This window comes from Vulpes lagopus, chromosome 3 (genome assembly GCF_018345385.1).
Source record: "Vulpes lagopus strain Blue_001 chromosome 3, ASM1834538v1, whole genome shotgun sequence".
NCBI lineage: Eukaryota > Metazoa > Chordata > Mammalia > Carnivora > Canidae > Vulpes > Vulpes lagopus.
The window spans coordinates 48,300-71,669 of NC_054826.1; the positions used below are offsets into that span (position 1 = coordinate 48,300).

Below are 23,370 nucleotides of genomic sequence, written 5' to 3' on the forward strand. Positions count from 1 at the left end.
CGAGATACAACACGTAAGGGTAATTCCTAAGGGCCCTCCCTGGAGCCGCGGGGCAGACCGCGCATTGTTGGGCGGCACAGAGGCCCAAGTGTGCACCCGGCCAGGTGCCCCGCGACCCCATGACCACCAAGCCCGCACCAGCCGGGACCCGGCCGTCATCCCATGGGCGAGCTTGTAAGAGGAAAAGCCAAAACCTCCGAGGCTGCGTCTGAATTCTCACCACCTCCTCCTCGCAGGCTTGGACCCGGGTCCACTGCAAGAAGCCTCATTTTCTCACTCGTGTAACGAACCTTTCCTGACGCCCACGTCTGGCACAGGGCGCGCGTGTCAGGGAGGCAGGGGTGGGCTGAGGCCCGAGGAGCTCCGACCGGCGCACGGGCCACACTCACCTGAGCTATGACATCGGAGATCGAGGCACATCCCACCAGGAAGCTGTATTTGTGTTTTAGGAGAATGCCAGCATGGGTCCATGCCTTCCGGAAAGAAAAGAGTTTGGCGTGAGATGCCGTGGGCACTGGAGGGCTTTCGGTCGTTGTGATTTACTGGGCGTTCCTGAGAGAGACCTTCTACCCCCCGGGACCTTCCGCGGGGTCACGGACTCTGACTTGGGCTGGTGGGTAGGTCCTGGCTAGAACTTTAAGTGGACTCAGTGGCTGCAGGTATTTATTTAGTACCAACGGTATGCAGAGCGGCGTGTGCGTCAGCCTTCCTGCCGGAACGCGAGGCGTAGACCAGGGATGGAGGGAGCACGCCCGCCCCGGGGGCCTGGGACTGGCAAGGGCTCTGAGCTACCACCGGCATTACGGGTTCTCATCAACTGTCTCCTTCTCTCCAAGCTGGGGCAGGATCTGAGCTGAGGGAAGGCCCGGGAAGGTGCTCCAAGGGGAGCAGACGGCGCCCCTGGGGGTGTCGCGGCTGGGCCAGGGTCCGTGGGAGGACCGTGCTGGAGGCCGCCGCGCCCGACACCGCGGGGACGTCTGTGTCCAGACCTCCTAGGGCAGCTGCACGGCTACCCCGTCCCGCAGCCCACAGGCCGCGAGCTGCCAGGCGGGGAAAGAAAGGCAAACTGCCGATAACATTTGCAAACAGTGGCTCGTGGGCTGCGCCTGTTGACCGAAGCCATCGGGGTGATAAGCCTTGTGGTTTTCAAATATCCTCTCCCCCCCCGCCCCCCCGAGGTCTCAGGGCCGCGGCAGGTGTAGGCGGCAGGTGCCTGTGCCTGGGGAGGCGACCTGGCTCCTCAGAGAGGTTCATTATTTTGTTTTTTTATTAACACTCTCTTACTGCTGGGTCTTCGGGGCGGCCGGTAAATGAATCAGGAAGGTGAAGGTCACACTGAGTGTTACACCGAGTTACACGGCAAACTAATAGGGCAGAAGGGAGCTAGGGCACGTGGGGCTTACGGTCCACCCTCAGTCCCTGAATTCGCCGGGTCACCAGTCTTCCGTGTGTTTGCGGAGTCCCCAAGGACGGGGGCGGGCGTTACAGCAAGGTCAGGACCCTCTAGGAAGTCGGGCTTTCACTCTTTGAGGACGTGAGAGGTCGCCTCATTCAGCTTCCTGGTTCAAAGCCCTGTGCTGCCCCGTAGGCGGGCGTGGGGCCCCCTGGGGAACCCGGTTCTAAGAAATCCAGCCCTTTGCCTTTTTTCTTTCCCATTTTAGGGTACGTGTCAGCTACCAGAGTAAATACAGAGTAAATTTCTTACTTGGTGAAGAGTAAGGAAGCCCGGGCACCAGTGCTCCAATGGTCAAGAGCACCGCGACCCGACGTGACCCCAACTGAGCATCCGAGCCTTTGGGTCAAAACTGAGGGTTTACGACTCCCATGCAGACTGGCGGAAAGAGTCCGATCCAGGGAGGCCACGTCCCTATGCCACCTACAGGCAGTGTTACCCCGCTAAGGCCAAGGGTCTCCTTCCTCCAGGGATGCACGTCAGCGGTCTCACCTCGGTGTAGACGCCCGCTTACCTCACGTGTCCACAGTACGTAAGATTCGAGGGTGCGTGTGCGTGAAAAACCGTGCAGATTAACTTATTTTTAAGTCTCCTTCCTCAGGTAATTTGAAATGGAGCCCAAAGAAGGCGGTTACTTCCCAGCGTTGCACATTACTGGAAATCCATGTACGTAGAGTTTGCTAAGCCTCCTTAGGACTGTGACCCAGAGGAATAGGAAACAGCCTTCTCTGAGAACTCTCTAGTATCATGACAAAGCATCTAAGCTCTGGACGCGAGCTGCCCTTAGTAACGCACTAAAGCTGGTTATTAACGTAACGAAATCCTACCAATATTTTCAAGAGATTCTTATTCTAAAAAGCTTTGGGTGCTTAAGCCACACAAACGGTGAGTTTATCGGAAAGCTGTCCTGATCCCTTGATCCTGAATGTAGCAGAAAACAACTTCATATGTAAGGAAAATTTTCAAATAGGCTCTCTTGCTTCCCACCAGAACTTGTGGCGACCACGGAGGATTGTCCTGACGCCGCTGGCAGCTGGGCTCCTCCGCGGCGCTGGTGCGGGCAGGGACGTGGCACAGCTGCCGCAGAGCTCAGTCTGAGGGTCCCTCCGACACTAAACATAGAATTACTCTGTAATCCAGCAATTCTACTTCCGGCTATCCACCCAAAGGGTTAGGACAGGAGACTCAAGGCGGGATTTGTATGCTCATGTCGGTAACAGGCGTCACCAGAAAGGCCAAAAGGCGGAAGTCACCCGGTGTCCACTGCGGCCTATACAGACGGGGGACTATGGCGCGGCCTTAAGACATCCTGGCTTTGGCTGCAGCTCGAGGAACCCTGAAGATACTACGGGAGGCTAATGGACGGCCACAGAAAGACAGACGCCGTCCCGTCCCGCTTACGGGAGATCCCTGGAATGGTCGGATTCGCAGACTCGGACCATAGGGCAGTGGTGCCGGGGCGAGGGGACGGGGAAGTAGTGTCAGTGTCACGAGACTCCCGGCGAGGGAAGACCCTCCACGCCGCTGCACTGTACGTGCACAGATGCTCACGTGGCCAATCTTATGTCCTACACACCACAATTTTTTCAAGTGCCCCGATTACTCACCATTGCATCCATAAAAGGGAAGGCAGCAAGATACAGGAAGGCCCTCTCGTTTTGCTCCCCACCGACTCATCCACATGGTGCAGTTTATTGATAATGTAGTAGCCTAAGTCACTATAAGCTGCAAAGGGCCCAAAAACATAACATGGCGATATTTAGAAGCGGTTACCTTTTAAGTTTTTCATCTCAAAAGTACAAAAACAATGTTAAACATAGTTTTTGTTTTTGTTTTTGTTTTTTGTAGAAAATTAGAAAATGTCAATGAGCAAATAGGAAAAAAAAAAAAACCATCTACAATCTCACCCCTCTATCCAGAGGGGATCATGGTTAACAGCCTGGGTTTAACTGTCCAGTTCTCTCGTGGGCATGTGGGGTACGCACGTGTTTTAACATAAAAATGGGGTCACACTGTGTATATATATATATGCTTTCGTCAACCACGAACAGCTTTCCATGATTTCCAAGGACATCTTTCACGTTTTAATGGCTGCGATGAATTCCTTTTTGGAGGTTTACTTAACATCAACATAATCTCCTATTACTATGCATTGTGGACGCATCCATTATTTTGAGATCATGAAAAGATGCTTGAGGGATCCTTTGGAAGCTGAATGTTTACACGGAGGGTTACTTATTGACTAAGAAATTCCCAGAGGTTAATATGCTTTTTCTTTTACTTTTTTTCTAGGGGGGTGGGCGGAGAGGGAGAGAGAGAACCCTAAGCAGACTCCCTGCTGAGCTCAGAGCCTGACTGGGCGGGGGGATCTCACAACCCTGAGGTCACGATCTGAGCCACAATCAAGAGTCAGATGCTTAAGCGACTACACCACCCCGGCGCCCCTGTTAATATGGCTTTTCAGGAAAAAATGTAAAGCTAGCTTTTGGCGGCTTGCTATTTTTTGTTTCACCTTTAGGGAGGAGCGTGTGGGCACTGAGCTGAAACAGGCTGAAATAATCCGAATCGACTGAACAGATAGAAAGGGAGAGAGAGGATCCCTGGGTGGCGCAGCAGGTTTAGCGCCTGCCTTTGGCCCAGGGCGCGATCCTGGAGACCCGGGATCGAATCCCACGTCGGGCTCCCGGTGCATGGAGCCTGCTTCTCCCTCTGCCTGTGTCTCTGCCTCTCTCTCTCTCTCTCTGTGACTATCATAAATAAATAAAAAAATTAAAAAAAAAAAAAAAAAAAAGAAAGGGAGAGAGAAAGGTGTTTGCGGTGTGTTAGCCGGGCATCCTGACAGGTGCCCTTAGCAAAGACGAAACACACTATTAAGATATTTTTACTTCATTGACAGATATTTAGACGACATCAGAAAATAGTGACTTTCATGCTTCTTAGCGTTTTACACAGTGCTTTAATAGCAGTGCGCCTGCGGTGTTCATTTTTTCATAAATATGGACGATAATGGGTGGACAACTACAGAAGCTGCTTTGAATTCATAAAGGAGATAGGATGCAGTGAGTCCCATTTTATGTGAATCATAGGATCCCTCCCTCCACTTCAAAGTTTGGGAAATGGTTTATAATCGTATGAACTGATAAGAAGAAGAAACTGATGGTAAAGAAATAAGCCTCCACTCTTTTGGGGGATTAGTCTTGCACCACAGGAAGTTTGAATGAAGTCAGGTCTTTGGGATGATATCAAGGATATTCAGATGCACATATGGGAATCCCAGAGGGGGAAGAGGTACAAGTGGGTGATTCCAAGGGGCAGGGGGCTGGCATGGGTGAGACAGCCCGAGAGCGAGGTGGGACGGGGGGGGGGCCCTCCAGGAGGGGCAGAGGTGAAAACCTAAGGAGAGCCACCAGGTGGGGGAACATGTCAGGTGTGGAGCAGGCTGGGGCCAGTAGAGCCACCGAAGCAGCAAGAAAAGAACCGGGAGGGACGGAGTCACAGGGCAGAAAGAGCAAAGACCTGGGAAGGGGGGACAAGGAGGGAAGGAGAGTGCTGTGAGGTCCCCGCTGGGACCCCGAGGCACACAGGTTAGAGGAGAGGGACGGAGAGAAGGCTGGGTCTGACCCTGGGCTGCTCAGCGCAGGGCAGGGGGAGCCTTCCCCCGGGTGGGACGCACACGCAGAGCGGGGTGTGCAGACGCGCCGAAACGCCAGGCCAGGACGGTCCAACCACAGGGACGGCTTCCCCGGGGTGCTGGACCTCGGGGGCTTGGGCTCAGAGTGCGTCGCTGCCACCGTTTATGTGCACGTTCGTTCCCTTGAGCCAGGAACCAGCCACTGGGCTGGGACCTGCCAGGAGCAGCCTGGCCCGGCCCTAAGCCCAGCCCCAAGCCTGGCCCCAAGCCCGGCCCCACCCTGGTGGACGGAGGCAGCTGGCAGGTTGAGGCAGCCGAGCCGGGAGAGCCGGGGCAGGAGCCGGGCAGCCAGGAATAGCTCCTGGGCTGAAATTGCAGGGTAAAGGGTAGAGCCCACACACAGGGCCACAGGGGGAGCCTGATGGGACTCCGACCCCGGGGAAGGCCGGACCCAGAGGGCCTCGTTCCCTCGGAGTTCAGAGGTCGGGCCTGTCCCAGGGGCTGCAGACTGTGACCTTCCTAGTGACAGGTCACTGCAGACGTAGCCAGGTAAGATGCAGGCATTCGGAATGGCGTGGGCCCCCCAATATGACTGCGGTCCTGAGAAAGGGAGATTTGGACACAGAAGTGCATGCACACAGGCAGGAGGCCACAGGGACGTGAAGGCAGAGATGGGCTGATGCCTCGGCCCGCAGGACGGCTCCAGGTCACCAGCAAACTACAGAGGCCCGGAGGGAGGCCCGATGGACTTGACTGTCCAGCTTCTGGAGGGGGAGCCAATGCGGTTGCACGGTCCTAGCCCTCCCGTCCCCGTGCATGGTTGGGACGATGCACGGTCACACGGTGGCTTCTGGGACCTGGGAGTCTGAGCAGCAGCAGAGAGCAGGGCCTGCGGTCGCCTGTGGCCCGGGGGCGGGGGCAGAGATGAGTGTCAGCTCCTCTCCTGCAGATGGACCTACAGGCACCTACTCTCCAGAGTGTCCTAATGGGGACACAGCGACTGTGCGCTGGGCAATGAAGGGTGGTCTGAAGGCAGGCTGGGGGGCGGGCTCAGCCGGCCAGGCCTCCGGGCCCCCCACCCCCACCCCTTTGCTTTCTTCAGCCCTGGCTGCTTCTGGCCTCTCCTGCCTCCAGGCTCCAGGGGACTCTGGGACTGACTGGCCCAGGGCTGCCTTGGCTTCTTTTGGCCTCTTATTCTCTCTCGGCCACTTCCTCCTCCCCCTGCTCCTCCCCTACGCAGAGAGGAGTGTGATCGTGACCCCGAAGGTTGTTGTTCCTGCCCTGCGAGCTGGGAACGAGCTGGGAACGTAAAATCCCAGCAGCTGTTTCTCGCCTGATGCCCCCTCCCTGCCGCGTTGCCCTTGAGCTGCTCCTGGCCCGGGCTGTTGGCTGGGGCGATCTGTTGGGAGCGCTCTGCATGGAGTCCACAGTTAGCAGGCTGGCTGCCCTAACATTCAGTGGCCATCGGCTCCTATCAACTGCCCTACCTCGACCCTTATATTCCTTCCGAAGAGCAGAGCATTAAAAAGAAAAATTAAGCGAGGCTTTTGAACAGACGTAAACAGATCTCATGCCGAGATGGCGACGGGAGGACACAGACCTGACCTTTTAGGGTCTGACAGCTTTCGACCCCCCCCCCCAACAAGAAGAAACCAGAAGGGCCACTCAAGTCCCTAGCTCTCCTGCCCCGGGCCCATCAGGGCGACGGACTCTTTCCAGAATCAGTGGTTCTCAGACTTGTTCAACCAGTGGCTCCTAGGGCTTGTTGCAAAATGCCACGAAATATCATTAATCAAGACAAGTCTACACACCTATTTTCTCATGGGAATTGAGGAGACAGCCCTCCTCCCACCCTGGTAACAGGATACTGTGGGTATTTCCAAGAGCCAATGCGAGAAGCCCTATTCTCATTCAAATCCCCAAGTTCCCATGCTTAAACGTAAAGTCCCACAAGTACAACTGATTATGCCACTAGGTTCCGTTCCCTGGGCTTTCCAGAGGCAGGTAACCTGACCCCTGCGCTTCTAATGAATCATTTCAAAGTGTGTGCACTTGTATGGCCGATACTTAAATCGCTTCCACACGTATGGCTGAATGGCTTCTACGCACCAGGCGCGGTGCCAGCTAACCCAGCCGTGACGGGGCCGGTTACGGGCTGGGGCGGGGACACAGGACACACCCCTGCGCAGCCTGCACCGTGCAACATTTATCTGGAAGACCCGGGGGTGGGGAGTACGACGCTGCCCCGGCCTTGGAGAGATGGTGTAAACCCCTGCAGTAAGAAAGTACCGTAAATGTGAGATTTTAACACAAGAACACAAGCTTGATCTCACTGCTGTCAAGTCCTGGTGGATGGGATTTGGAATAATTTGCTGCGTGATTATCTTGCGTCTCTCTGGAGAATATGCCTATTCATATGTGCATTCCCAGGACCTAGGCCACTGCTAGCCACACAGTAGGTGTTCAACACGTCCTGACTGGATGGATGCATGAAGCCATCATCCCCCAAAGAGGGGACCAGGGTAGACGGATTACAAGATGTCCCTGCTTCTTCTCTCCTCCTAACATCCCTTCTCTGCAGGATGACTTTGTAGTTCCTCCGGGGAAAAGCTGGAGTCTATTTCCCTGCCCCCTTGAACCTGTGCAATAGCAGTGATGGTGGCCACTTCCAATTCTCAGCCTCAGAAGGCCTTGTGGGCCTCTATCTTCTCACTTGGGGTATGGGCAGAGCTGTGTGGTCCACACAAGCTCAGGCTGGCGGAGGAGAGCCCCGCCGTCCCAGCACAGGCCATCTGGACCAGCCCACTGCTGGCTGACGGCCGCCCCGTGAGCCCACCACGAGCTGCCTCCTGGCTCTCAGCTGACCACAGAGGCGTGAGCACACTGAGCCCAAAGGGCCACTCGCTGGCCCGTCTGGTGAGCAAGAATAAAGGCTGTGCTTTGGGTCACTGAGTCCTGGGGTGGTTTGTTACGTGGCGACCCATTCTGAGACTATGCTGAAGCTTCCTAGCACCCCTGACCATATCAGAATGTACTGAGAAGGGAAGACGGGCAGACGGATGCATTCTAGCAGCTGCTTCAGCTCCTCCCTGTAGGAGCAGCGGAGCTGGCTCGCCTGAGCTGCGCTGTCTGCCCAAGCGGCTTTGGACACGGGAGAGGCCTTGCAGCTCACTGTCGAGAATGAACTGTACAGAGACATGCAACGGCCACAGCAGTGGCTTCTCCACCTGCGTGAGTTAGGTGGTCGGGCAATGCTGGCTTCGTGCGGTGCGATGACCTTGGACTCAACCAAATACATGGTCAGCAAGGTTTCCTCTTTTATAGATTAATTAACGGGGGGAGTTGGAGAACACCTACATCCTGACCACTGGCCTAAATTAAGGTCTAGTTGGTGGCAAACCCTGTGCCCTGCAATTTAAAAAAAGTGGTGTCTCACAGATGAGCCCATGATAACAGTGGTGGCCACAATTTGGCTAAAATGAGACAATTACTGGCGGCTGCCCAACAAAGAGCAAGAACCCAAAGCTAGAAATACTTCCAAGGCTCCTGCGACTTGGGCGTCTAGAGCGAGGCTCTGGTGGACGCAGGACAGACACGAACTTCTGGGTCGGTGGATCTCCTAGACCTCCAAGTCTGTGAGTCCAACAGAACTGCCAGCGTCAACTCCAGACAACTGCTAAGTCTATCTGGGCTACAGAACCATCCTGACTCCAATTGAAGATTTTATCGTTCTCTTTTAAAATGGGAAATTTTAGGGGATGCCTGGGTGGCTCAGTGGTTTGGCGCCTTCCTTTGGCCCAGGGCGTGATCCTGGGGTCCCAGGATCGAGTCCCACGTCGGGCTCCCTGCATGGAGCCTGCTTCTCCCTCTGCCTGTGTCTCTGCCTCTTTCTCTCTCTGTGTCTCTCATGAATAAATAAATAAAATCTTAAAAAAAAAAGGGAAATTTTAGATTTAACTTGAAAAATGATAATTTTTATCTCAGTGGCCACGGGTTCCTCACACCAGTTTCAATGACCCAGAATACTCAGCTCTTCTCTTCCGTGATTACTGATGGCTCGTAATTAACTCTTAGTCCCAAAGTCTTATTCAACGATGACGAAAACACGGTATGTTTTCATTAGGTGGACTGAAAACCTGGCCCGCGAGCGGCAACCTCTCATGGCCTCACAGTGTTCTCAGCACCAAAGTCGGTGTCACATTCAAAGGGAAAACCAAACGGTCTCACCCCGTTGATGTTTGGGAGGAGCAGGGCTGAAGCTCCAGAGGAAGTCCTTTTCCAAAGTCCTGGAGAAATTCTACGCTAGTCACCGCAGGTGTGATACAGCTTTCTTATTTTTCCATGGAAATCATGTTTTGCCCCAGGGTTTAGTCTGGTCTTTGAATAAAACAGACTAGTGAGCCCCTGAAGTAAGTTAATTTGATCACATAAAGCCACCTGTCACTGATTCAGTGGATAAGCACTAACCCTGATCACCACCAGGCTATCTTGGTTTTTAAGACGGAGCGTGTGCAGGAATGCGCGTCTGTAGGGTGCCCGGGCCACCCTGTCGACCTTCCTGAGATCACATCCTCTCTGCCACAGGCTTGGGAGTCAAAGAATTAAAACTAGGGCTTCCCGGGGAAAACACATTCCCTCTTCTTGCGCTAAGGGGCACAAACCCTGTCCCTTCATCCCTTGGAGTGTTCATGACAAATGTCTCGATAATCACGGAAGAAACCCCTTATTACAAGAGACACGTTGGAGCAGATGGAAAGGAACAGGGAGGACGTGGGCTGGCGCCTCCCAAACGCTCAGCAGCCTTACCGATGAGGGTGTGGAAGACAGCAGCGACGGCGCCGGCCACCACCATGCACAGGACGGCCTTGGTCCTGTCCCGCTTGCTGTTCACGAACACCAGGCCCACGTTCTTAAAGTCGCTCATGGGACCCGTGAAGAACTTCATCAGCGAGTACGCCAGCCCGTAGCTGGCCAGCATCTCCACTGCATCCTCCTTGACAGCAGCGATGCCCCGGTTCAAGGCCTGCGGGGGAGAGACAACCCACAAACAGCATCAGAAGTGTGGGCGCACCTCGGGGGACTCACACCCCCAAGGAAGCCCCAGCGGGTCGGTTTCTACGGAGGCGCTAAGCAGCGTATAGGGTGACGCTCACTCTGATTTGATAAAGGGCATTCGCTTTCATTTTCACCCATATTAGCTTCAGGTGCAAACAGCTCCTTGTAGGGGAGACACCTGCCCGCTGGGGCTCAGGTAGTAGAGGAAAAACGCGACAGGCATTTTATGTTCAGACCAAAGTCATCGTAGGAAGTTTTGGTTAAAAGCAAAACATGTTAATTCTACTCATGGGCTGAGTTTATGTAACAGCAACGGGCATTCGGGTCCGCCGCCTTGCACGGGGTGGGTGACGGCTTCCCGTTTTCTTTAAGGAAGGGGCATGTGTGCACGGGGACGAGTGCGCCCCACACCGCCACGGCCCGTGTGCGTTACGTGGCCCCTTCACAGCAGAGCGGGTTCTATGAGCAAAGTGCTGGAGGAATACATTATATAGCGGGTGCTGTTTACCCAGTTCTTGCTGTATTTTAACTTGAAAGGTGTTCCTCAGCTCCGTGCAAACAAGTATGAAAAGAAACCCTTTAAACCAAATACACTGTTTGCGGACGATGCCTGCTCAGGAGGTTGTGGTCGCGGAATATTCTGATTGCTCGACAGATTACAGCACAGAGGGTGGGAATGGATGTCTGGGTGGAGGGGATTTTTTTTTTTTCTGATGTCACAGGACGTCAGCTGTTCCTTAGGAACCGGAAGCCGATTAAGGAGGAGAATCGGCTTTCTGTGTAGTCACAGACCTTCAGAGGCAGACGTGCCATAGGCACGGGGCAGGCGCGGCCCAGGTGACACCCGAGGGCGGCATCGACTTTCAAGACAACGATCCTGAATGAACCACGGCCAGGCCCGCGACTACAGGAAGGGCCGGGCTACCTCCCCTGCCGCCGCCGGACCTCCTTGGTTTTGGAGCCCTTGGCTGGTATCATCATAACTGGCCATTTGGGCCACTTGTCATTTCTCTTCCCCATGTTTTAAATTCCTGCTCTTATGTCCTAAACTCACCAATAAAGCCTGTGAAACTCTGGGTCCCCACCCTTGACCCCCGAGCAGGCTCTCCGGCCTGTGCGCGTGTGCTCCAGCCCCCCCGCCACCTCACTGCTGTAACCCCAGGTGTACGGTGCCACTTCCAGGTCTTGTAAGTAATGAACCTTTATTTTTTCCAAGTTTCCTGATGGCTGTTGCTGCAGGGCGTCTTGCAATCATAGTAAGAGCCACAAGGGTCAGCCCAGTAGTAACATCAATTCTGAAAGGGGGGATGTCCCTGGGAGGCTCACCGGCCCACGTGAGCACCCTGCAGCATTGGGATTAGTACCGACAGGCTGAGAGCGGCGTAAAACAAGACTCCAGTTTTTAGAGCCACGCAATGGAGCAGAATGGAGCAACTGCTGGACTCCCCCGGCCCCACTATCCCACTATCGATAACCCCTGCCCCAGTGGTCCACTTTTTTTTTTTTTTTTAAAGATTTTATTTATTTATTCATGGGAGACAGAGAGAGAGGAGCAGAGGCAGGCGCTCCACGGAGAAGGGAGGCTGACGTGGGACTCGATCCCAGGACCCTGGACCTCAACCTGAGCTGAAAGCAGATGCTTAGCCCACCGAGCCTCCCAGGTGCCCCGGGGGTACATTTTCAGTCAATGAGCCTACAGTGATGCATCTTTATTGCTCAAAGCTCCCGGTTCGCAATCCCTCTTGGGTCGTACATCTAGGTGCTCTGACAAATATATAATAACAGCGTATCCATCACTACATAGTTGAACGTCCTATGCAAATCACTGTTAGAAAAAAGGTATTTATAGTAAAATATTGACATGTGAAATGGTCTTAGGAAAACGTAAAAGAAAAAATATCTAACAGCTGTAGGAATTTGGTATCATTCTTCTGACAAAGTTGGTATTATATAAGCTAGTTTTTGACCATTGTTTCTGATTATATGTTTAATCCTCTTTCCTTTTTGTCCAATTAATACCTTAAAAATTTCCATAAGAAGGTGTTGCAGCCTTTGCGGAGGAGCGTACCTGCCCTGACGCCTTCCTCAGTAAAACATTTTCCCTCTAGCCCAGCTGATCTAATACTGTAATACCCTAAAGCAAAATAAGAATCAAGAAGCTCCTTGATTGGGACGCCTGGGGAGCTCAGCGGTGGAGCACCTGCCTTGGGCCCAGGGCGTGACCCCGGGGTCCCGGGATCGAGTCCTGCGTTGGGCTGCCTGCATGGAGCCTGCTTCTCCCTCTGCTTGTGTCTCTGCCTCTCTCTCTCTGTCTCTTGGGAATAAATAAACAAAATCTTTTTAAAAAGGAAAAAAAAAAGCTCCTTGTTAATAAATCCCGTGTTCAGCAGACACATCTAAGCAGACTGTCCTGTTTTGTGTCAAAATCTCTCACTTGATCATGTTCCAAAGTAACGTATTTGGACTTGGGCTGCGAGCGTCCCTCCCAGGCCTTTTCCCCGCAGAGCGCCGGTCGGTGCACACCTGCCTCCTCAGGGGAAGCTGTCCCCAGGCACTTCGGGCTCGTTAGGGGACCCTTGACCCCAAGGCCCCAGCCAAGGGCCGGCGGACAGAGGGATGTAGAGGATCCGCTCCCTGGGGCCGGGCTGCTCTGCTGCGACCCAGGCCCCAGAGCTCCCTGTGGGCTCAGGTGGGCGCTTGCGGCCTGTGGACACCAGCTCCTCGCTCAGCTCCCCCCGCACCCGTAGGCCTTCCCTGCACCATGTGCCCCAGGATTCCCCCGTGCAGTTCAGCTCCGGGGACCCCAACTTAGCACAGCTTCCAGTGTGTCTCTCGCAGACACTGAGGCCAGTGCAGAGCTTATTCTCTTGCCTTCCTGTCCCAACCCCAAAATCTGGCTGCTGATTGGTTATTTATTTTTTTTTTATTTTTATTTATTTATTTATTTATTTTATTTATTTATTTTTTTTATTTATTTATGATAGTCACAGAGAGAGAGAGAGAGGCAGAGACACAGGCGGAGGGAGAAGCAGGCTCCATGCCCCGGGAGCCTGATGTGGGATTCGATCCCGGGTCTCCAGGATCGCGCCCTGGGCCAAAGGCAGGCGCCAAACCGCTGCGCCACCCAGGGATCCCTGGTTATTTATTTTTTATTGCCAACAGGTCTGTTGAAATCTAAGGGATGTATATTATTTAGCGCAGGTTTAAAAAGCAGACAGGAGGGCACCTCAATAACGTAGGATTAGACCTTTTCTGGATCTTCTTGGTGGAATGTTACTCTTGGCTAAAAAGACCTCAGCTCTGGCTGGGGCGCTCGCTGCGGCGCTTCTACTTCCACCAGCAGTTCTCTGACGGAGTCCTAACCCAGGGCTGAGGCGGGAGAGGGGGGATGCGGGGAACGGCGGCTCTGGCAGCAAGACTGAGTGTGAACAGTCCACTTAGCTCCACAATCATGGTAATTTGGGGGAAGCACGCAGGGTTTAGAGACACGCAGACCTGAGCTGCTTCTATCACTTAACTGCTGAGTGCTGTTGGCCAACATGCTTATTCTTGCTGAAATAACCTGATTTTTAAAAAGATTTTACTTATTTACTCCTGAGACACACAGAGAGGGAGAGACACAGGCGGAGGGAGCAGCAGGCTCCATGCAGGGAGCCCGACGCGGGACTCGATCCCGGGACCCCGGGGTCACGACCTGGGCCCAAGGTGGAAGCTCAACCACTGAGCCCCCAGGTGCCCCTTAAATAACCCAATTGATCTTAGATTGGATGTAAGTATACGGGGCCTCAAGCCGCGACTGGCCTAGAGCAGGCGCCTGAAAGCAAGGGTTTTTGTCTATCCTGTTTACCAGTCTACACCTACCGCCTCACCACACCATAAACACTCAAATAGTTGTTAAATGAAGTATTTTCTACCGGGAACTTTAATGCTCATATTAATTTCTATGAACTTAAAATAATCGCATTTTGTTTGTAAGAGGATTGGTCGTCAGATACACCACTGATTCGACGCTTATAATGACCACGTTGCGCGTATCCAGTGAATGAAAAACATTCTGGTTTCAAGAAATATTAAAATGCAAGAAAAGAGGAGCTTTGCCATTGAGGGCATGTGCCATATTAGTATTATTAGCCTTTCCATTATTCTCTTTTATACCCAGTATTTCCCTCAATTTCTCTACTTCTTCATTTCCTGATTTCCTCTTGATCCCCCAGGAAGAAGTCACATGCAGCCCATCAATCGTCCCGTGGAGTTTCTCCCCGTACTTTTGGACTCGGCCATTCTGACCCGATCCGCAGGGAATTCTACCCTAGTTGATGGTTTCACTGGTGCAGGTAACTTTCCATCCCCTCAGGGCGTGTGCCTCGGGCCACGGCTGACAATTTGTTTTCTAAAGAAATACTTTATTTCCTCAAGGCCGATTTGAACAAAGCACCGATGGCCCATTATTATTATTATTATTATTATTATTATTATTATTTTTGCCCATTATTTGTGATGCTTTCTTTCTAGTAGCTCATCCTTCCAGATCCTCCAGTGCCTGTTTGTCTCGGCTGTGTCAATGCGCTTGCTCTTTCCCTTCCCCGCACGTTCATTACCTGACCCTATATTTGCTCTTTATTTGTCTTATTGTCTGTCTCCGTTTGAGCGTAGCCTCCAGGGCACACAGAACTTGGTCGGATCCACGATAGCTCCCCAGACACGCGGCGGGAGGGGAGCATACACTGGTAGCCGTGTGAAAGGTTCACAAGCGACACAAACACTCCCTGTGACAGGTACCGAGGAAACAAAATACGCGAATGAACCAGGACCCCCTGGAGAAGCTTAGATGGACAGGAGAGGAAATCCGTCTAAGGAGGAGACAACCGAGGTCACAGTGGAGCTGAGGCCCCAAGAACAAGAAGGAACCAGCTGGGGACAGAGCTGGCGGAAGAGCTGGGGGAGAGCTGAGGCCCTGGGGGCGGCTAAGGCCGGGTAGAGGCCAGTAAGCCTGGCAGGCGGTGGGGACAACGGGGTCGGGAAGGTAGGTGACGTAAGATGGTTCCAGGTCACGGTGAGGAGCACGCGGGAGAGGGTCTGAGCAGGTGGGACTGAGGCTCCTGCTGGCCGCGGGGAGAGGGAAGGGCGGCAGCCGGGAGTCGAGGGCTGGTGGTGACCCAGGTAAGAGAGGGGACGGCTCGGGCCAGGATGTGTAGGAGGTGAGGAGGAGGGGGCCGGCTTGAGAGCTTTTTGGAGACAAAACTGATGTGGTGAGGGACCCCATGGGGGCATGAGGACAGGGAGAAATCAAAGCTGAGTTTGAGTTCAGTTTTTTGGGTTTGAGCCACTGGTCAATTGGTGCAGCTGTTTCGTGAGACGAAGGGACTGGGAGAGGGAGGACAGGTTGGGGAGGAAAAGTAAGCGCCCCACCTGGGTGCCCCCCATCGGGATCGGGTAGGACGGCTGGCTCGGAGGGTCTGCAGTCCAGGGGAGGGTGCGGGCTGCGGACACGCGGTTGGAGGCCGTCAGCGCAAGGGCAGCGCTTACAGGCAGGAGACCGACGGGGAGCCCGGGCAGGATGTAGAGAGGGGGGTCGGGAGGCAGCCCCGCAGCACCCGAGAGATAAAAGAGACCCACTCGGGAGGCGGCGGCTCCCCGGGGCACAGCACGAAGCTGGCCGGTGCCATTGGGCACTCCGGGAAGGCGGCGGGCAGCATGGTCAGTAACAGGGAGCACCGCGGTTTCCTGGGGGTAGCACCCCGGGCTCGGGGTCTCGCTACAGCAGCGTCTGCACCATCCTTGGAAAGCATTCGGCTTCCAGTCAGAATCCTGCCAGGACTCCAGAGCTTCGCCTGCTGCGGAAAGTGAGTGTCTCCACGTTCGTGAACGTCCCACAGCGAAGGCACTTCAGGTGTGGGCGAGGCCCAGGCGGCTTCCAAGCGGCTAAGTGCAAGGCTGCCCTTGTCCCACCGCCGTGCTGCTCGCAGACGCCGCGGCCGGGCCGCCCCACACCTCCCACCAACGTGCCACTGGGGCCACTCGGCAACAGGGCACGTAGGACTCAAAACTGGGTCTGGGCCCAGGAGGCATGAGTGGATCCCCCTGCCTCAGTATCCCCCAGAGGCTGCCAGGCTCATGGTGTGCTGCAGCCTGCATGTTTTCCTCCCAGAAAGTTATCAAACTACAGGATATTAAAAAGTAAGAACCAAAACCCTAAACAACCCCCAGGGAAATGGCTAACAAATCCCACATGTGATCCCCCTGATATGAACAGTCTTAGCTCCTTAAACCCTATAAGATGAACCAGAAACATCCCCATACTGCAGACTGAGATTCTCAGGCCAAGGGTACCCCCCCACCAATCCTGCAGGCATTTGGTGGCCGCGTGACGGCAAGCATCCCCTGGAGCAGGGGGACGGAGCCCGAGGGCAGCCCCCGCCCGTCAGGCAGCTGTGGGGCCCCCGTTCCTCCCATTCGGGCTCCTGGAGCCTCGTGGGCTTGTCCCTCCTTCGACTGCTCTCCAGCTCCTCCCGTCTGTCCCTCCACACTGTCCCCTGGAGCACACGCATGTCAATACCCACAACTCCTCGTGTGCAAATCCCGGACCTCAGGTTCATCCAGCGATGTCCCCCTCCCTGTCCTCTGTATTTAGGGGCTCTGCTGGGGCTCCCAGAGCGGCTGGAGCCAGAAGCACAGCAGGGACAGCTGGCCGCCACCCCACCACCCCACGTCCCCCCCACCCGGCTGCTGGCTGCTCCGTCATCCTCTGTTTCCCCGTCTCCTCTCTCTGCAGGGCAGTGGAATCCATCAGAAACGAAATTTGTCGGGGCGCCTCAGTGCTCGGCAGGTAAGCATTCGACTCGGGATTTCCGCTCAGGTCATGATCTCAGGGTCCTGGGATCGAGCCCCAGGTTGGGCTCCGAGCTCAGCACAGAGCCTGCTTCTCCCTTTCCCTCTGCTCCTCCCCCGCTCGTGTGTTCTCTCTCAAGTAAACAAATAAATGAAAATCTAAAAAAAATGTTAAAAATAGAACTTCTTGTTGCTTCTCTCTCTAAAGCAAACCTCAACAAAACACACCTGCCCAAGGCCTTCCTTCCCCACCACCTGGGTCCTGTCACATGGAAAAGGCCAGTCTGCCCAGTGACCGCAGGGGTATCGACCCGGGCTCTGCATTTCGGACCCTCTGACCTGGACAGGAGCCCAAGCTCCCGGGCTGCTCTGAGCCTGGCTATGCGCCTGGCTCCTCCCCAGCAGCACTTGCAGACGCACAGGTGTCTTCCAGCCTGAAAGGAACTTCTCGAGTCCTCGGGGCGCCTAGTGCCCCTGCTTTCTCACCTGCCTTTGGCAGGAAACCTCTATACAGCGTCGCCCCCTCGCCTGCTCTTCACCCCCCCCGGGTGCTCCATCACCTCCCCGGGTGCTCCATCGCTCTTCACCTCCCCGGTGCTCCTGAGCCCGTGAGGACAGCAGCCGCGCGAGCGAGCGCCGGGCCTCACCTGGACGCCAGAACCGCGGCCGTCGCGTGGTCACATCACAAGCGGTCAACCGCTGGCCCGGCTTCTCCCCCCCACCCCACGCTCTTCTGGCTGAAGCCAGTGGACACTCTCTGCTCCCACCTTCCCGACCCTGTCGGCTCCTCCCCCTTCTAACGAGTCTCCCCTCGGTGTCCGCGGGACCGAGGCGCCTCTTCTGCTCCAGCTGCGCCCCTCACGTGTGGGAGCTGGTGGCCAGGCCCTGCCGAGGCCGCTCCTGTCCCCTCTCTCGCCCAGGCGCCCAGTCGCCCGCACAAACCACAGGTACTGCCTGTCGGCCTGAATTCTCGGAGGGCCCTCTGCACGCTGCTCTCCCCTCCCAAGCCACATCTGCCCTGAACGGCCCAGGGGCCCCTCACACCCACACTCCCAAGCCTGGGGTCACCAGTAGAGATACCTGGGCTCCTGCAGAGCCGCCTCCCCTGGGGCTCCAGCCCGTCTGTGCCCAGAGTCCCTGCCCAGGAGACGGGGTGAGCTCCCGACGCCTCTGACTGTGGCTTGCACCTTTCTGGGCCCCGCCCATACTCCCCAGTCCCTCCGGACTCTGTCCCCACTGCCATGCCTTGGGTCGGGTCACTGACGGCCTCCCGGTTCCCAAGCCCTCCCCTGGTCCTCCCCATTGTGGTCAGATCGCAAAAATCCAAATTCCTCCAAGTGCACCCGACATGCCTCGGGGCTGCACCCCGCGCACAGATCAGGATCTCCATGGCCTTGTGCTAACGTCTGTAGCCGCGTCCGGCGCATGGTTAGTCGGCATCCAAGAAATATCTGGGCCATGAATGAACCAGTAAAAGGCCTTTCACGACCTGACCTTGCTTGGAGCTTCCTGCACCGTGTGCGGAAGCCTAAATGCACTGCAGTTCCGGGATACACCATGCTCTTTCTCACCGCAGGGTCCTCAGCTTAAGCTTTTCTCTCTGCACAGAATCACCTTTACCTGGTCCCACCCATCACCTGGTAAACCCCCATCAGCCGAGGGATCACATTTGCTGGGACCCGTCCCTGGAGCCCATTGCCCGCCCTGTGCTCTGCAGCCGTCTGCGTGGACCGCGGACCCCATGCCTGCACCCACCACGGTGTACCGTGCTTGCTTTCACTTGGCCGCGTCTCCCTAGACCCCCGAGGCAGGGATCGGGCTTCTTCGCCGCCAGTTCTCCCACATTTGTTCAGCACACCTCCCACGCGGCTGATACGCGATCCACGAACAGACACGGGTGTTCTTGCACACACAGCTTACGTACGGTCGTTCCCAAACAGAACCCTCCGGCTGTAGGTTTGGGTGTCTGGGTAAAGAAAACAATCTTTGGTAGGACCTATGTATTTAAAATAAGCATGCAAATTGATGGCAGGAGCGCTGTATGCGTTCTCAAGAGATGGGCGAGGACTTGGTCGTTACTTTTTTTTTTTTTTAAAGATTTTATTTATTTATTCATGATAGACACAGAGAGACAGAGAGAGGCAGAGACACAGGCAGAGGGAGAAGCAGGCTCCATGCAGGGAGCCCGACGGGGGACACGATCCCTGGGCCAAAGGCAGGCGCCAAACGGCTGCGCCACCCAGGGATCCCTTGGTCGTTACCTCTGTTGTGCCTTCCTGGGCGCCCGTCGGCACCGGACGAGCACTGGCTGCTGACCTAGAAACACGGACCTAGAGGATGTGGCATCGGGCCTCCTAAGGAGCTTCTTAAGTGTAGAGCTTAAGCAAAGACTTTTGTCCTGGCTCCCTTCTTGTGGAGGTCACCTGGGATGTAGGACGGGCTGTTCCCCTATAGGGTCCAACCTCTAACAGAAGTTAGCTGCCACGCGAAGGAAATCGGAAATTCAGAGTCCGAGGAGCGCAGAGAGAGCTGGTGCGCTGCCGCGGGCAGTAACCTCCAGATTCTGAAAGACGGGGGACAAAGAGGCATCGGGACGGAAGGCCACACCACCCAGAGGCGTCAAGGGCCACCAGAACCTGACACGGCAACTGGCACTCACGGCAATTGGTAAGGACATGACCGCGTTGCTCACAAAGAAACAGCTTTTCAGAGTCTGCACAGTAAGGTGTGGAGTCGGGAACCGGCGGTTTCCCCGACGTACCGAGAGGCTAGTATACGAGATGCTCCAAGTCCTGTTTCTTTTTTTAATTTTAGCAAGACGGACACTTCCTTTAATGCCTCATCCTGGGTTAGAAAAACGAACAGGACACCAGGCTGAGCAGTAAGTCTGTCTGGCGAGACGCATCTTTTTGATAAAAGACCAGGCTCCTCTGCCTCCAGCCTCAGCGATCCTGTTAAACCTTTAAGAACGAAGCAAACTCACTATTGTCGCAAGGTACAGTTTAAAAATCTCCCCCAAATCCAGGGTCCTCAAGAGAATCCACGTTGGTGAAAGCAGAGGGAACTCCGGGGTGGCCATGTAGGCCGGGCCGCCTGGGGCGGGTGGTAAGTAGCTTCTTTTGACGACATGGGTCATCGGCACCCCTGGATTTCCCGCCTCGAGGAGCCCAGGTTCCTGTAAGTTTCCACTGTTATTGTTCTGTTTGTATTTTAAAAAGCGGTTTGGGTTAAATTAGATCATTTGTCTTCCCGGTAGTTTTCCAGCCATGTTTTATTTTCTCAGGATCTATACTGCTCTAAACGAGACACCCTCGCCCTGTTTGGCCGGCACTGCAGCCAAGAACTCGACACCCACACACGAGGTTGCGGTTTAAGGGGGCAGCAGAGGAATGAAGCCTGGTCCGGGCTCGCCAGCGGCCAGAGGCAAGGCTCCGCGGTGCCGTCCACAGTCCGGGCTTCCTGAAAACACAGAGGCAGCCGGGGCCAGCCCAAAATAGGACGCGGCTGCTTCTGCCACTTCCCACACCTGCAGGACAGTTTCTTTTTTTTTTTTAAGATTTATTTATTTATGATAGACAGAGAGAGAGAGAGAGAGGCAGAGACACAGGCAGAGGGAGAAGCAGGCTCCATGCAGGGAGCCCGACGTGGGATTCGAACCCGGGTCTCCAGGATCACGCCCTGGGCTGAAGGCAGCACTAAACTGACGAGCCACCCAGGGATCCCCAGAAGTTTCCATAAAGAATAGAGACAAACTACAAAAAGGTGCCAAGCATGGCCAACAGTTTCCTCCTGTTGCTTTTTTTTCTTTTTTTTTAATTTCAGGGGAAGTAAAAAAAACATTTTACTTTTTGGCCTCTTAGATGGAAGTATGTTAGTTCATTAGAAGATACACTGCAGTGTTGGAGGACCCTCTGCAAATCATCTTGCTCCTTCATTTAAACACGGATAAGGAGGATCCCTGGGGGGCTCAGCAGTTTAGCCGCCTTTGGCCCAGGGCTTGATCCTAGAGACCCGGGATCGAGTCCTGCATCGGGCTCCCTGCTTGGAGCCTGCCTCTCTCTGCCTGTGTCTCTGCCTCTCTCTCTCTCTCTCTCTCTCTGTGTGTGTGTCTCATGAATAAATAAATGAAATCTTTAAAAATAAATAAATAAAAATAAATAAACACGGAGCTTCTTCACCAGCTTCCCTTTGATCCAAGACTGTGGAGGCTCGACAAGGAAGAAATGTTCCCGTGGACTCCAGACTGCTTCAGGGGACCAAGGCTTCGTGTGCCGTTCAACCACTCGTTCCACAACTTGACCCCACATCTTTACTATTAGTGAAATTCCCAAATGTTTTTATATGGTCCCCAAATGATGCTGTTCCTTGATTAATACGTCAAGGTCATAACCACTCCACTTCAGGGCTGTGTTTAAAATACTTTTATATTGAAAAAAAAAATCAACCCATAACTCCGTGAGCAGCATGCTGGAGCAGATGACCTCTGGGACCTGCAAAGCCTTTCTGCGCACCGGCCATACGATCACCCGCGGGCATGCACACTGCCCACCCGCCTACAAGCTGAGGTGCCTGCTGATAGTCTGTGCCCTCGACGGTTCTAGAACCTGAACCTGTCTGCGGGCCCCCTGGCAGCTCAGAAGCCCCATTCTTCTTGGGCTCCACTGCAACATTCAGGAGCGTCACCCGTTGCCTTCCACTCTAGCCCAGGTTCAAATGCATTTGTACTAACGGGATGAACGGGAAGCCTCTGCATTCAGGCCTTGTAGGGCCAGGGAGCACTCCAGTGACGACAAGGCTGCCCCCAGCCAACTCCGAGGGCCCGCTTTGCGGCAGACGCTGCTCCAAGGCCGTCTCGTCCCCCGCACTCTCTGGGCGAGGTACCGGCATTCCCCACCTCCTGGCAGGGACACGGGCTCATGGGGAGGCTGGTCACCTGTGCAGGTGACCTGGAGCAGGAGCAGAATGCAGGCGCCCTGTGCCCTCGGCCCTGCAGGTGGACACCCTCTCGCACCCTGTGCAGGTGACCCGGAGCGGGAGCACAATGCTGACCCCCGCCCTCTTTTCACATGGAATGAGATGTCGCTGCACTTGGACCCAGTGCTGATTTGAAGCAGGATTAGCTGGTCAGAGTAGAGAGAACTTTTGGATAAAAGCTATTCTTGGGAAAAATTCCAAAGACCCTGAGGTAAAGATTGACTTTTCAACAGTAACGTGGGGCAAGTGCTCCGAGTGGACACACGGAGGGTGAATGGTGAGGCCGCGGTCGCCGTCTTACCTGGGCCGCGCCACGGCCGAGGGCACAGGTCACCCACCCATGGGGCCGAGGGCACAGGGCACCCACCCACGGGGTCAGGGGCACAGGGCGCCCACCCTGCAAGACAGGGCACAGGGCGCCCACTCACGGGACCGAGGGCACAGGGTGCCCACCCATGGGGCCGAGGGCACAGGGCGCCTACCCTGCAGGGCCGAGGGCACAGGGCGCCCACCGTGCAGGACAGGGCACAGGACGCCCACCTGTGGGGCTGAAGGCACAGGGCGCCCACCCTGCAGGGCCGAGGGCACAGGGCGCCCACCCCGGGGCTGAGGGCAGAGAGCACCCACCCTGCAGGGCCAAGGGCAGAGGGCGCCCACCTGCGGGGCACCGTGCACATCGCCAAGCTCAGACGTCTCCTCGGTGCTAGAAACGGCAAGAGGCTCCCGCCGCCCTCTGCAGACTCGGCCGGGATGTCACGGCTCCTCTTACACACACGTAAGGCCCCACCCCGGTCTCTTGAGCCCGTTCACGGCGCCACACGCTTCTCGGCTGTGGGACTGCCTGGATTCTGCGTAAGGCTGGGCGACGACTCTGTGCCTACGGAGGGGCAGATGCCAAGATCCCTGGACCATTGAGCCTCTGGGCTCCTGATCGATTGGACTGTCTTTAGGAGGCGAGTGAGATACTGAAAGCTGGTCCTCAGCACCGGGCGTCACACGCGCCTGATGGATCACTGACCTCCCCTCTTGAAACCGGGACACACTGTACGTCGACGACACTGAATTTAAACAAAAATATAAAACACCTAAGGACTGAACAGAGCAGTCCGTGCGGCCCGCGGACGCAGGCCGGTGGCCACCCACGCACACGCGTGCACACTGGAGACGAAGGCCCGCAATCGGCTGCCTCGGCGCTCGCGTCCCGTGGGCAAGCAGAGCTGCCGTTACCTCCCGGCTCCCACGGCAACGGCGAAACTATTGGCCTGACTTGTGGTATTTTACGTGCAGGGTTTCGTCTCACTGAGTAAACGGCTTAGAACAGCAAACAAGAGAGGACGGGGGCATCGCTGTCACACAGCAAATAGCAGCGGGGATTAAAGAAAAGTACGTACGACCCCGAATTTACTGTCTTTGCAACTATAACCGTGCT

At 55.2% G+C, this 23,370-nt stretch overlaps 1 protein-coding gene and 1 long non-coding RNA gene across 2 annotated transcripts in view; one reads left to right on the forward strand and one right to left on the reverse strand.

Annotated features, from left to right (window-relative positions):
- Positions 1-23,370, reverse strand: part of ANKH (ANKH inorganic pyrophosphate transport regulator) — a 115,970-nt gene that overhangs the window by 35,836 nt on the left and 56,764 nt on the right. Inside the window, 4 exon segments of the mRNA XM_041747836.1 lie at positions 390-473; positions 3,061-3,107; positions 3,110-3,178; positions 9,891-10,107. Coding sequence (XP_041603770.1) covers positions 390-473; positions 3,061-3,107; positions 3,110-3,178; positions 9,891-10,107 — 417 coding nt within the window.
- On the forward strand, positions 15,854-19,047 carry LOC121486701. Its single transcript, XR_005986707.1, has 3 exons — positions 15,854-15,982; positions 16,912-16,965; positions 17,176-19,047. It is a non-coding gene; the product is annotated as an uncharacterized LOC121486701 (long non-coding RNA).